At 34.1% G+C, this 15196-nt stretch overlaps 1 protein-coding gene across 2 annotated transcripts in view; it reads left to right on the forward strand.

Annotated features, from left to right (window-relative positions):
• The first annotated feature begins 1229 nt into the window (after nucleotides 1-1229).
• The window catches only part of trpn1 (transient receptor potential cation channel, subfamily N, member 1), an 80660-nt gene continuing 66693 nt past the window's right edge, over nucleotides 1230-15196 (forward strand). The window contains exons 1-3 of one of the 2 annotated variants that reach the window (XM_051137119.1): nucleotides 1230-1637; nucleotides 2604-2705; nucleotides 13998-14093. In XM_051137119.1, coding sequence (XP_050993076.1) covers nucleotides 1500-1637; nucleotides 2604-2705; nucleotides 13998-14093 — 336 coding nt within the window. In that variant the 5' untranslated portion in view covers nucleotides 1230-1499. The remainder of the gene's footprint in view (nucleotides 1638-2603; nucleotides 2706-13997; nucleotides 14094-15196) is intronic. The other variant, XM_051137118.1, reaches the window with a different exon arrangement.

Below are 15196 nucleotides of genomic sequence, written 5' to 3' on the forward strand. Positions count from 1 at the left end.
GGAGGGGTTCGCGAATCATTTGATTCAGATCGGAACTTCGAGAGGGTTCCCGAATCATTTCATTCAGATCGGAACTTTGGAGCCAGCTCGCGAATCATTTGATTCGTATCGGAACTTCGGAGCGGGTTCGCGAATCATTTGATTCAAATCGACACTTCGGGGAGGGGTTCGCGAATCATTTAATTCAGATCGGAACTTCGGATCGGGCTCGCGAATCATTTGATTCAGATCGGAACGTCGGAGTAGATTCGCAAATCATTTGATTCAAATCGGCCCTTCAGGGAGGGGTTCGCGAATCATTGGATTCAGATCGGAACTTCGAGAGGGTTCCCGAATCATTTCATTCAGATCGGAACTTTGGAGCCAGCTCGCGAATCATTTGATTTAGATCGGAACTTCGGAGCGGCCCACTGGTTCGTCCAAACGACATCATTCTTTGTCGGAATATAGACATGATCTGAACTCTCATGTTTGATCGGGCGAATCATTTGAATCATTTAATTCAGATCGGAACTTCGGATTGGGCTCGCGAATCATTTGATTCAAATTGGCCCTTCAGGGAGGGGTTCGCGAATCATTTGTTTCAGATCGGAATTTCGGACCGGGTCGGTGAATAGCAGGAAACACTAATTAATTAATCTATATTTTTTTCTACACTCTAAAACCGTTAGGTTGTTTACTGTATCCAATGTATAGGATTGCTTGTTAGGTTATTTTTAACCTCTACTGGGTTATTTCTGCAACCACTGGGTTAAAATTTTAAATTTCAACGGTCGACTAGGGTGAATAGGTATTTCAAAAATACTATATATAAATATATATATAGGTTTGTTTGTGGGTGGAGTTTCACACTTGTAACACAACAAATTCACAATGTTATTTGGATTGTAATGATATTTTACACTATTGATGTTAAAATTAGCTTCGAAAGATATTCTTTACTATTCAGGATAAATATTTAAGTATATAATAGAGTATCTGTACTTCACTATCCCAATCTTATTTTGTCAAATCTACCGTGCTACACCAAACAATCGTGATGTGATCAAACGAAAACGCCTTCCAAACGGATGGACCTGAATTTAGTATGAATAGATAGAGATGAACTCATTCTGTTTTAGCTTTAAAAAAGTTGACGTTGATTCTGAGGTAAATGACAACAACAGCGGTAAAATGAGGACTGAAAGTACAACTGAATCGCTGTTTTCAGCAGCCCGTGCTCTTACTATTCTGTCTCTTTTCTGTGGGCTTGTTTCAATGGTCTTTTTTGTAGAATCCAGGGTAACAGGAGGAACTGAAGGCGGAGTTTGCAAACTTTAACCCGCCGCGGACAGACGGAGGAATGCTCGGTTTATACCTCCTACTAAGAGGGAGGGACCGTTAGATCCGCACCTGCAACAGATCCGTCTGGGTTTCGTCTTTTTCAATCAACGTGCTTTTGTTATGGTGGTGACAGAGCCGTATGGTTTGATTCCTGTAAGGTTATTTTGTGGTCTTGTATGATGTCAGAAAGCTCTTGTGTCTCCGGGACCCCTCAGCGACTGCTGACTCTGGCTCTTAAGGGAGAATGGGTGGCATTGGAACAGAAGCTCAAGACGCTGGAGAAGGGAGATCCGGAGATCTTCCAGTTCGACGAGGTGAGATGCGCTGCAGGTGCTTTTTATTGCATGTTTAAAAACAATCTTCAGTTCTGTGGAAAATATTATTTTTGAATGAATCATCATTTACTATGACTGTGTTATAGATTAGAGTACGGTGTTGTGAGTATATATTAAACTTGAAGAAAAAAACTGAATTAAAATGACTAAATTGAACATAGATTAATTCAAATGTAGTAAATAATCTATTTGTAATTTTATATTATTTTAAAAACGTTTATTGTGTGTGTATAAAGCATTATATTAGTTATTTATTGTATTCTGTGTAGTATATATGCACATATGAGCTCAATAAACGTTTATTAATTATATACAAGTAATACTATATATTTAGTTATCTATCTATCTATCTATAATTAGTATCAAACTAGACCAATTAAAGTATATTAAAGCAATACATTTGTGTGTGTGTGTATGTAATATATTATAAACACACACACATTTATATATACATTTATATAATTCTTTTGTATTTCAGTGTATATTGTTTGTTTAATTCAAAGTCACATGTGTGGTCAATTAACAAATGGTTATTGTGCGTATGTGTGTTTCCATATTTAATGTTCTGGTATTTTCTGTTTAATAATAGTCAGTATATTTCCCATAATGGGTGTGTATTATAAAACTGCTGTATGTATATATATATATATATATATATATATATATATATATATTTCATTTATTGTTATATTATTTATAAAAATTTTTTTTTTATATATTTAATTATTTATGTTCTTAAAATCAGGAAAGTTCTCTGCTTATGCAATGTTAAAAAAATAATCATTTTAATCCACTTCAGCATATTGTTTGCATCTGAAAGTGATCTGTTCAACATCTATATTAATTTCCCTCTTGTGTAATCCAAACACTTTGGCTCTCAATACATGTGCAGTACTGAATCATTTCTTAGTGAAATATTGACTATGTTCCCTTGTTCTCCCGCAGGAGTCTGGCCTGAACCTCCTGATGGTCGCGGTTCGAGAGAGCCGTCTGTCTGTCGTTGACAGGTTGCTGGAACTGGGGGTCAATCCAAGTGACAAAACAAAGGTAGGAGTTTCCCAGCGGCTGGAATCACATCTTGTCTTAAATAACTCCCACTCCGCTCAGACAAAACAAACACACGTCACTCAATGCAGATGTTGTTCATTAGTAGCAGGCAATTAAGCTTTTAATGGAAACGGTTCAGTGGTTTAGAAACTTATTAAACAACACTAAATGTTCTGAAGCGAAGCTGCTAGGGTGTTTCCTATGTGAAGAGTTCAACCAAAAAAGAAAACTAAATGAGAATGGCCTCACCGCCATGCCGTCCAAGAAATGGAACAGTTTATTTCTTCATCAGATTTGGAGAAATTCAGCATTACATCATTTGCTCACCAATGGATCCTTTGCAGTGAATGGGTGCCGTCAGAATGAGAGTCCAAACAGCTGATAAAAACATCACAATAGTCCACAAGTAATCCACACCACTCCAGTCCATTATTTTGCGAAGCCACAGAAATTTTACTGTTCAAAAACTTTTGACTGGCAGTGTATGCTAAACATCTTAAAAGAATAGTTCAATCAAAAATGGCTGAAAATGTACTCCATCCAAGATGTAGATGAGTTTGTTTCTTCATCAGTTTTTGAGAAATGTAGCATTACATCACTTGCTCACCAGTGGATCCACTGCAGTGAATGGGTGCCGTCAAAATAAGTGATAAAACTGAGCTGATAAAAATATCACAATGATCCACAAGTAATCCACAACACTCCAGTCAATCAATTTAAGCACCGATTACTAGCCAAAACAATTCTAGACAAATATGTGGGTGGATTTTTATGAGAGAAGACAATAGTAGATGGACTTTTTCACTGGAGGAAGCATTGTTAAGGATTATGGACTCATCCTTTGGCCAGTTTAATGATGGATTTGTTTTTCCGTTTTTGTCTTCACAAGATGTTAATTGATGGACTGGAGTGGTGTGGATTACTTGTAGATTATTGCGATGTTTATATCAGCTGTTTGGACTCTTATTTTGCCGGCACCCATTCGCATCCATTGGTGAGCGAGTGATGCAATGCTACATTTCTCCAGATCTGTTGAAGAAACAAACTCATCTACATCTTGGATGTCCTCAGAGTGAATACATTTTTTTAGCGGTGAACTATTCCTCATTTTAGGTGTTTGCTCAAATCACATTTTATTGTCTTATTAATTTTAATATGCAGTTATGAAATCTAAATTGTTTTTGCTGTACTACAGTATGTAGATGTCAATATCTGAGTTTTACAGTTCAGTGGACGCCTCTGTGGGTGTTTAAAAGTGCAGCTCGGATCAACTATGAGCGGTCGGTTGAATCTGAAAGGAAAAATAAAGAGGTGACGAAACGTGTAATACCACATTTGTGTGAGTCAGTGAGTGAGTGAGTGGGCGAGAGTTTTACAGCAAATCTGCCCGCCTGTTTAACATGTGCTACTCTTCCAAAAACATCAGCTTTTCTCATATATGCGTTTATAAAGAGAAATTAATACTTTCATTCAGAAAGAACACATTAAATTGACCAAAAAAAATTCTATTTCAAATAAAAGCTGTTCTTCTTTGGAAATGTACCATAGTTTCCACAAAAGTATGAAGCAGCACTACTGTTTTCAACATTGATGACAGAAAATATTTCTTGAGCAGCAAAAGCATGTTAGAATGATTTCTGAGGGATCATGTGACACTGAAGACTGGAGTAATGATGCTGAAAATTTAGCATTTCATCACAGATATAAATTGAATTTTACAAAATATTCACATAGAAAACAGCTATGTTAAACTGTAATAATATTTCACAATATTACTGTTTTGACCATATTTTTGATCAAATAAATGCAGCCTTGGTGAGCAGAAGAGCAAACTTTCCAGCCGCATTCCTTTGAATGATTTACTTTATTCGCTTTATTAGCACATGTTGTCTTATTGCAAGCATATCGTTAGTTAAAAAACAAATGTAAATTGCAGCTTGTGCGAGTTTGATGAGAAATGTTTAAGGTCAGCTGATCTCAGGCATTAGTCTCGGCAAATCTGTGCACAGTTTGAGACCTTTGATTTTTTTCTGAAACTCTTGAAGAGCCACAATTACTGTGGTCTTTTTATATGGAGAAAGTTTGAGCAAAGTCTCCATTTGTTCTCAAATTGAATTTCATTGCTGTCTAGTAGAAACAATTGGTATCGTTTGAATTAATCTTGTTTCCTATTAGAGATAAGAATGTTTTAGCTCGGAAGAAAATGTAATTGAAGAAATGTCTGTCTTAGTGATGATAAATGTGTGCTGGATCAGTGAAATAATACTGTAGCGTAAGTGTCACAGTGAGAACTTTTTCTCATGGTTGGACTGTGGTTAGTTTAATTCTTGTTGGGTGTTTTCACTTGTTGGTCCTCATCTGTGGTGATTTTACAAGCTCTTTTATTTCTGCATTTCCAAAGGCATCATGCAGTCAGGAAAATTTAGTGTGGGATTTTCTTAAATAATATTCTCCTAGAAGTTGCTAGTAAATTTTACAAGTAATTACAAAGAAATGGCAAGTAACGTAATTACATGTGAATTTTTGAATTATGACTAAAAAAGAATTCTTTGAAAACAAACTCTTTGATTTATTTACAAATTTTGAATGTTTGCGACAAAATTAAAAGATTATTTCATTGTAAAATTACGTGTGTTATGCATTTTATGCGTGTGTTATGCATTTTATATAAAGAGATGATTGCTAGCTGAAATGAAATCCTTTTTTTTCTCAGATATTTTTTTAATATTATTGTATTATTGTATTGTTGTAATTTTTTCTGGGTTCCATTAAAATTGTGTTGTCTGTTTTAATTCTCCTTGATTCATGATTTAATATACATTTATTCTATAAAACGGTGTTGTAATCAAATGAGGTCATACAACATTAATAATTTAATCTTTTAAAATGTAATCAAATGATAATTTAACAAGGTTTGGCAAAGTGCTGCACAACAGAGGATTTACATTTTCACTCAGAAACCGCACAATTATGATATACACAAACTATTTTATTTTATTTTATTTTATTTCTGTGCTTTTCTGTTGTAATTTTTCTGGATTCCATTCAGTTTTTAATTAACCCAAAACATTAAATTAATAAAACTTGAAAATTTGTTTTTACATTATTAGGTTCTAATGAAATATTTGATTTGAAATATTTTGATATTTGATTTGAATTTTGTGTTGTCCATTTTAATTTTCCTTGACTCATGATTTAATATAAATTTATTTTATAAAACGGTGTTGAAAACAAATGAGGTCATACAACATTAATAATTTAAATAATCTGTTAAAATGTAATCAAATGATAATTAACAATTCTTTTAATTTTTGGCAAAGCACTGCAAACTGCTGTTAAATGAAAACATGGAAATTTCTTTAAAAGAAGTAATAATAATTTTATTATTATTATTATTATTATTATTATCAGTCATGCACTGAAGAAAATTAATAGGATTTACTTTGAAGGATTTACAGTAGATTTCACAAATAATTTCAAAGAAATGGCAAGTAACAGTGAATTAAACATGAGAAGTACTGTAGAAAGACTAAAAAAGTATTTTCTTGTTAAACATTTGAAGTAATCTTTGATTTATTTACAACTTCTATAGCGTGGGCCAATAAGAAGTCGTTTTTTACATCTTTTTTCTGTGTACAGTTGCTAGTATGTCGTGGAAGGCTAGTCAGTGAGTCATGCTGCTGAAATGTTGTTTTCACTCAGCATGTTTATTGGATTTGTTTTTTGGAGCTTGGCTGAGCTGCCTTTTAATTTTATGTCGTTTTGTTTCATAGCTCATTGGTAACTTTGGCCGTCCATCACATTTGTTTCAGGGGATGAGTGGAAGTGAGTAATGACAAGTTGTTTGTCTCTGCTCAAGGCTCTCCAAAACCCTCGAGGTCTGGATTGAGCCCAGCTTCTGTTTCCCATCGTATGTATTAAATTTCCTTATAGATTTCTGCTGATGTGAACACTGCTTTTAGGCGTTGTGTGGTGAACGAAGCTTGAATCAATCACTTTTGGGCTGAAGTATCTTTCAGTCGCCTGCCAATTATCTATCAAAACCGGTTGGTTAGAAATGTGCAGGAGTTTAGTAGTGGAAACCTCACTGGGACTAGAAGTAATTCACTAAAAAATTCCTCTGCGTAATATCTTCCATCCATCTTTGGACGTGTCTGGAATACTCTTTACTGTGTGTTCATGAGGTTTAGGGGTTTGGAGAAGCGCGTAGCGCCTTTCAGGTGTCAAGAGCTGGGATCCGGTGTCTTTGGCACGCTGTGGTTTAAACCAAAGAAGATTAGGGAACAAAGAAGATTCTTTACTGTCTGCATTTGGACGTCAAGGAAAGTCTGAGGTACATTATTAAAGCAATATTCTCCAAATTACGTCTTTATGCATGTTCCATTTGACATAACTGTCTGTTTTCTCATCCTGGATTTTGTATGGCTGGCGTGGACTAGTGAAACTAGTTGCTTAGATACAAAGGTCAGTCACAGGCTGTGTTCTAAAACCTAGTCAGCTGCCTTGCTGTCACCTTTTTTCTTGCTGTAAAAGCGTGCGTGGCCATTTGTTCATTTTCTGGCTCTGGCTTCCAGTCTCATTCGTGTCCAGCTATTTTTGGCTGCACAAAACAGCTGGTTCTGCTGCTTGATAATGGAAATTGGTGTGTCTTACCATTTTATTTGAATGTATCATGAACACATTGGTTTGTTGTGCAAACGGTTTAAATGTTTACTGTACGTTGTTATTCTTCTTGTTATTCCCTATAATGAATCGGAAGCCTCGCCCATAGGCTTACGCGTTGAAAAATAAGGTGGATAAGTCGTCATTACTAAATTGGAAGTTCATAATTGATTTGAAACAATCTTCTTACTGCAGGCAAAGTCTCTTTAAGGCAAGTCATTTTGCTCTGTGGCCATCTTTGAAACACCTCTCGGGCAGGCAAGTGCATCTCCTATCTCTTTGAATGGGGAAACATCAAATTCTCCAAAACTGTTTACCAAGCCTATGATTAAATTTCATATTTGAAATCACCAATGAAATCTGACAAGAACTGTCCCATAAATAGTGTTCCTTATGCTTCAATAGCGTTAAAGGACAGCTCCACTTCCAGAACAACAGTTTACAAATAATTTACTCACCCCCTTGTCATCCAAGATGTTCATGTCTTTCTGTCCTCAGTCGTACAGAAATTTTTTGAAAGTTTTTGAGGAAAACATTTCAGGATTTTTCTCCGTATAATGGACTTCATTGGTGCCCAGAATTTGAACTTCCAAAAAGCAGTTTAAATGCAGCTTCAGAGGACTCTAAACGATCCCAGCCAAGGAAGAAGTATCTTATCTAGCAAAATGATCTGTCATTTTTTCGAAAACTAAAAATTTGTTTACTTTTTAAGCACAAAAGCTCATGTAGCACAGGCTCTGGGATGCGCGTCCACGGGTCGTTCTTGAACGATTCGTCCATTTTGAACGAATCTTTCATGTGACTCTGGAAAAACGAGTAGTCTCAGGGAGTGATTTGTTCATCCTATTAGGTTTTGTACTTGAATTAGTTCACCTGTTTTGAGTTTGTGGGTTTTTCGGGTCGTTCGTTCATCTTATGGGGCTGTCACGTGATGCTGATTTTGCTAAAAAAAAAGATTTGTTCATTTTGCTGAACGAGACTCAAAGGTCCAAGTCAGTAAAATGATCTGAACTTCCCATCACTACTGCGAATCACGTCTTCGAATCACCACAAGTTCTTCGCCTGTGTACTCTGGCTCAAAAAGGTAGAGTATGTCGAAAAACCAACTTATTTTCTCCTACAACTTCAGAATCATCTGACATCGTTGTACCTTTTTGTTTGTAAACAGTGTTTGACTTACTTGCACATTCTTAGTCTTTGCGCGTTTTCTTTGTAAACACTGAGTCTGTGGTTCCGCCTATGTTCCGTGTGACCTTTCGACGTGATTCAGTAGTACTTGACGTGCATCCCAGAGCCTGTGCTACACAAGCTTTTGTGCTTAAAAAGTATACAAGTTTTTAGTGAGTGAGAGAGGGATCAGGAAAGGTCCACAAGGCAGGATTTGAACTCGGGACACCTGAGGCACAACTGCACCATATGTCCACAAGGCTACTGGCGCCGACTGAATTATTTAATTTAATTGCGAGTTCAGTGAACCGTTTTTGAGATTTCAGGATATACTGGTTAGGTATGTTTTGAAGCATGGTAGCTGGTTTGAGCTGGTTTAAGCTCGTCCTTAGTTGGTCCTTAGCTGGTCATGAGCTGGATTAAGCATCTTAAACCAGCTAAGGACCATCTTAAACCTAACAAAATATTATGCTTAAACCTAACTGTTTCAAAACATACCTAACAGCATATGCTGTGTCAACAGGGAAAAACAGCTGATTTAGCAAAAAAGGTATAAAAAAATATTTATATATATTTTTTAAATCATGAGCTGGTTTAAGCTGGCCCTGAGCTAGTTATGATCTGGTCTTGAGAAGGAGCTAGTTGCTTAGGACCAGCTAAGGACCAAATAAGGACCAGTTTAAACTGGCTAAAACCAGCTACCATGCTCCAAAACATACCTAACCATCAAATGCTGCTTTTTTCAATAGGGTTCAAACGCTGTTTTTTGTTGTTGTTGTTTTTGTTAAATCAGGTTTTTAGCTTTTTCTCTAAATCAGCTGGTTTTCGTTGTTATTTAGCTGGTTTCTTTTATAAAACAAATCAGCTGGTTTTAGCTGGTTTTGTGTCTGTTTTTGATAAATCACCTGGTTTTAGCTGGTTTTTAGCTTTTTCTTTAAATCAACTTTAAAATCTGCTGTTTGTTTTCTTTTTTCTTTTTTTTTCTTTTCTTTTCTTTCTTTTTTTGCTAAATCAGCTGGTTTTAGCTGGGGTTTTGGCTGTTTTTTTGCTAAATCAGCAGGTTTTCATTTTTCTTTTCTTTTCTTTTTCTTTTCTTTTCTTTATGCCAATTCAGCTGGTTTTTAACTGTCTGCTTGTTTTTTTTTTGTTAAATGAATTTGTTTTAGCTGTTTTATGGCTGGGTTTTTTGATGAATCAGCTGGTTTTAATTGTAACATGCAAGCAACAAAATCATGTTAGCAACTTGCTAAATCATGCAAGCAACGCGGTAGCAAGGCACTCATGCTAGCAACATGTTAAATCATGCTAGCACGCTAGCAAAATGGTAAAAATGCTACCAACATGCTAAGTCATCCATATCTCTCTCTCTATTTATTGCATTCAAAACATTCAAACTTTAAAACTACTTCCAGCTTTTAAAATGTTTTCAGACTTTCTGACTAGGCTTTTTCAAGCCAACTTAAGGTTTGTCTACAAACTTTTTTTTGCAAAGCATCATCCATGATCCTCCAGAAATTATTGTAATATACTGATTCGTTGCTCAAGAAACATTTCTTATGTTAAAAACAGCTGTGCTGCTTCATGTGTTTGTGGAATCAGTGACACATTTTATTTTCGGGATTCTTTAATGAATAGAAAGTTCAAAGAACAGCATTTATTTCAAAATAGAAAACAATGCCTTTGCTGTCACATTTGATCAATTTAATGCGACCTCACTGAATAAAAGTATTAATTTCTGTAAAAAAAATCTTACTGATCCCAAACTTAATACAGATACAGACTTATTACGTCTTAAAATACTGTCTGCGTAGGCCATTCACTAGATTTTTGAAAGAACCAACAGTCTGTTATTAATATTAAGAGTAAAGGTAATTTGTAAAATTCATACGAACAATGTTTCCTCCCTTTTTCCTGGTGATGCCATGTTCCATGATGACAAGCTGGAAAGATGCTTTCTCGAAAAAATGACACAAAATGAAAATTTGTGTTCGTCTTTCAGTGTTTCTAAGCCCAAAATGCTCTCGCCACAGTTTAATTACACTGGAATCCTTCCTGGAATTTTGGTAATGTTTTTTGATACAATGTTTCAGACTAATGATGGTCCTATTGAATAGTGCTAACAGTTGTTTCAATTGTTTTTCTTGTGGTTGACCACACTATAAAGTTACAGTGGCATTAGCATACTGTAAACGGCTGAAATTGCAGTCCTGGTTAATGTTTCTCTTTTGACAGAATAACACAGACATTTCCAATACCAAAAATGACTTACGATAAATTCTGAATTCACCAACCGCCTGCTTTAGAGAATCAACATTTATGCTGAACTGTGCTGATGTGGCTGCAAACTATGTGTGCAGTTGTATGTAGACCAGTATTTTGTGCGTTTATACGAATGGATGACTGCTAGCATCCTGTTCTCCATTGTTCACAAACTTACGAGCTCTGTGGTCATTCAGTAACTCTTGGCGATCCTGCTGGAATGTCCATCCAGCTGTGCTTGTGTGTAAAGACGATTCACTCAACTGTTGGAGTCAGTTTGTGTCAACGATTCAAAGCTTCTGCCATGAGCTGTCCTTGGATAACCTCTAGTAGCATTATAGTCTACCATTTCACAGTCTGAGACACAAACTCCTATGGAAACAGTGAGGTCAGTGGGACATGAGACAAAACGTCATCCATGACATTATTACAGCATTTACACTTTCAACAATGTTTTTATGAAAATTTACCACTGCATTTGATTTTAACTTTATTTAATCAAATGTACACATAACCCAGTAGTTCAGATTAAATATATAGTAAAATGTATATTAAAACAATATATATTAAACAAAAAAAAAATTAACATCCTGACTGAAATTTCTCTTTATTTTATTAAAGTACTCATAACTCAGTACTTCAAATATATTAAAACTCTAATATAATGTAATGGCGACATTTTATAATGTTAAAAAATGTATTAAACATAAGAAAAAAAGAAGTAATTTTAAAAGAAACACGTCCTGACATAAATTTCTCTGTGTTTTATAAAAAGTACTCATAACATGGTCATTAAAATAGAATAGAAAAGAATAGACTGACATTTTATATTATATAATAAAAATATGTATTAAAAGTCATTTTAAAAGAAACACATCTTGACAGAAATGTCTCTTTATTTCATAAAAAGTACTCATAACTCAGTACTTCAGACAGATTAAAATGATAATATAATATAATGTAATATAATATAATATTATATAATGACATTTTATAATATAAACAAATGTATTGAACCTAGGAAAAACACGTCCTGGCAGAATTTTTCTGTATGTTATAAAAAAGTACTCAGTGATTAAAATGTATAATATAATTATACTTATAATTCTAATTATATTATATTATAATATTATATTATATAATGTTATATAAAATATGTATTAAACCTAAGAAAGCCAAAGTCATTTTAAAAGAAACACATCCTGACAAATGTCTCTTTATTTTATAAAAAGTACTCATAACTCAGTACTTCAGGCAGATTAAAACGATAATATAATATAATATAATATAATATAATGTCATTTTATAATATAAAAAATTTATTGAATCTAAGAAAAACACATCCTGACAGATTTTTCTCTGTTTTATAAAAAAGCACTCTGTGATTAAAATATATAATATAATAATATATTATATTATATTATATTGTATTATAATATTATATAATGTTATATAAAATATGAATATAAAACCTAAGAAAAATAATTCTTTAGTAATTAAAAAAACACATCCTGACAGAAATGACTCATAAATCAGTATTTCAGATAGATTAAATGATAATATAATATAATATAATATAATATAATATAATATAATATAATATAATATAATATAATATAATAAACATAATATAATATTATGAAATTTTCTAATGTCCTGCATTTGTCCTGCATTAAAAAATATACAAAAAATATAACTAGTATACATATACTAAATATAAATGTAGTATAAATATACTATATATGCTTTAGTATAAATATTCATATATATATATATATATATATATATATATTTATACAGTACTGTGCAAAAGTTGTAGGCCACTAGTATTTTCGCCAGCTAAAAAATGGTTTAAAGTAAGTTATTTCTATCTTTTGCTGTAGTGTGTCAGTAAAAAATATCGGTTTACATTTCCAAATTGCCATTAATTGTAATAATCTAGTGAGATTTTTGTTTGCACAAGGAGTCTGACAACAGCCAGTGCTCCACACTGAGATCTGATCTCACCATCATCCAGTCTGTCTCTGAATGACATGAAGAAACAGAAAAACTGAAACAGACTAAATCTAGAAGAACTGTTTCAACATCTCCAGGATGTTTCAAGTAACCTACCTGCAAAGCTACCTGAAAAACTCTGCACAAGTGCACATAGGGCAAATCTGCTTTAAACGCAAAGGATGGTCACATCAAATGCTGATTTATTTTAGTTAATATAAGATCATTGATAAAGAAAATCTATTTATGACATTATTTTTGACAGCATCCTCATTTTATGTACCTAACTGCCTAAAAATGTTAACAGTACTGTAGCTTTGTAGGTATAGGTCTCTTAAAGCATCTTGGAGATGTTGCCACAGTTCTTCTGGATTTAGTCTGTCTCTGTTTTTTCTGTTTCTTAAGACAGACTGGATTGAATGATGGAGAGATCAGATCTCTGTTTGCACAAGGAGTCTGACAACAGCCTGTGCTCCATACAAAAATCTCACTGGATTATTATGATTAATGGCAAAATGAATGTTTGGAAATGTAATCTGATATTTCCTACTGACACACTACAGCAAAAGACCAACTTTAACTGACTTTAAACCATTTTTAGCTGATTAAAATACTAGTGGCCTAAGACTTTTGCACAGTACTGTGTATATATATATATATATATACATATACATATACATATCTTAAAGAATCGGCAAAAAACACATCTCTTCCATCTTTATTTCACCCTCTAACTCTAGCATTCTTTATTCTAATTCTGTTCTTTAAAAAAACTTGTCCTTTTAGATTTATACGCTATTCATTTACTTACTGCTTGTTTTCTTTAAAAAAAAATTAACACTAGCTTCTCTGTCCTTTCTGTAAGGCCTGTAACACTAGCTTGCTTTTTTGTTTTCTTTTTATTTATTATAATTTTAAAAAACCTTTAAACCTTTAGCCTACTGTAGAATAACTGAGACTTGTCATTCATAGCACTTACATGTTATTACTCTTTTGTTGATTTTGATTGCTTCCATTGTCCTCTTTTGGAAGTCACTTTGGATAAAAGCGTCTGCTAAATGTCTAAATGTAAATGTGTATGTGTATAATATATATATATATATATATATATACAAACCCTTAAAAGAAACATGCTAACAGAAATGAATAGTTGTTTGTTTATTTTCTTTGATAATAAGCCATTTTTTTAATGTTGTTTTGATTGATCAGGATGGCAGATCAGCATTACACGTCGCTGCAGCTCACTCCAAAGAGGAGATCGTCAAACTACTGGCAAGAAAAACTGATCCCAATTTACCAGCCGGGGTAAGAAGTTCGATTTCACATTGAGATATGTGTTTCTGTGTGAGGGGAAAAGAGCAAACAATTTGGTACAAATTAGAGGCTGACATTTTTTCGGGAATCCCGCGGGTCACGGGATTCCCATGGGAATCCCGCGGGATGGGAAACAAAATCACTAATAATCACGGGATTGGGACGGGACAGGAAAAAATGTCAGCGGGAGTGGGCGGGACCGGGAATCGTAACGCTATGAAACCCAACTTTACAGACAAATATACCTTTTATATAAATAAACTATAAACGATATATTGTAATTTTGAACTTAATTCTAGTTGACCTGTCTCTTTATTCTCTCCTGTATGCTTTGGTGTGGCTGGTTAAGCAAGTGAGTTCATGACGGACAAATCGTTAACGACTTGTAATACAGCAGGACATCCAAATGCTCACCTATCATTCATCGACCATATGGCTTTTCATCTGGAAGATGTATGTAGTAGCAAGTTTACATGGCCGCTCAATCTAATGTTAACCTAGAAAAATGTGCGCTATTGAAGTGTCAGTGCGAGTGTGGAAGCCGAATAGTAGCGCGGTACTGCATGACAGAGGCACCGGTGCGGTCACTTGCTCTTAAAATACCGTCATTTTTGGTCATACAGATAAGAGTGATAGGCATCTTTCGAATTTGTAAAGACTCAACGTTTATTTATGTGCACTCAGAAAAACAAAGAAACGTTGCGCTTTTGTAAACTAATTAAAGCAAAAAGGACGCGCTTTTTACCGCGTGTCTCTGTGAACTTGAGCGCGTCACTTCGAAACTCCGTGTATACTTGCTTTAGAGACAAGAAAAATATATCTATAGAGTGAAATGTCTACTTTCAAATGGACCAATTCAAATAGGAAACGTGTGTCTGCATGAATGATTTACGTGAAATTTAATGTGTGTGCAATGCACACTGTGCATTTGTTTAAGATGGCTTTCAGTTCAATAATAATAATAATAATAATAATAAACAAAATTTTGCATTTTTATTCAACTAATGTAAAAAAAAGTTACGGGCATACTGTGATCTGTACTGTATTCTTTACTGTAACTGGCAGATTCTAGCCAAATAATAATAATAATAATA

The sequence above is a fragment of the Labeo rohita genome, chromosome 19, assembly GCF_022985175.1.
Source record: "Labeo rohita strain BAU-BD-2019 chromosome 19, IGBB_LRoh.1.0, whole genome shotgun sequence".
In the NCBI taxonomy this organism is placed as follows: Eukaryota; Metazoa; Chordata; class Actinopteri; order Cypriniformes; family Cyprinidae; genus Labeo; species Labeo rohita.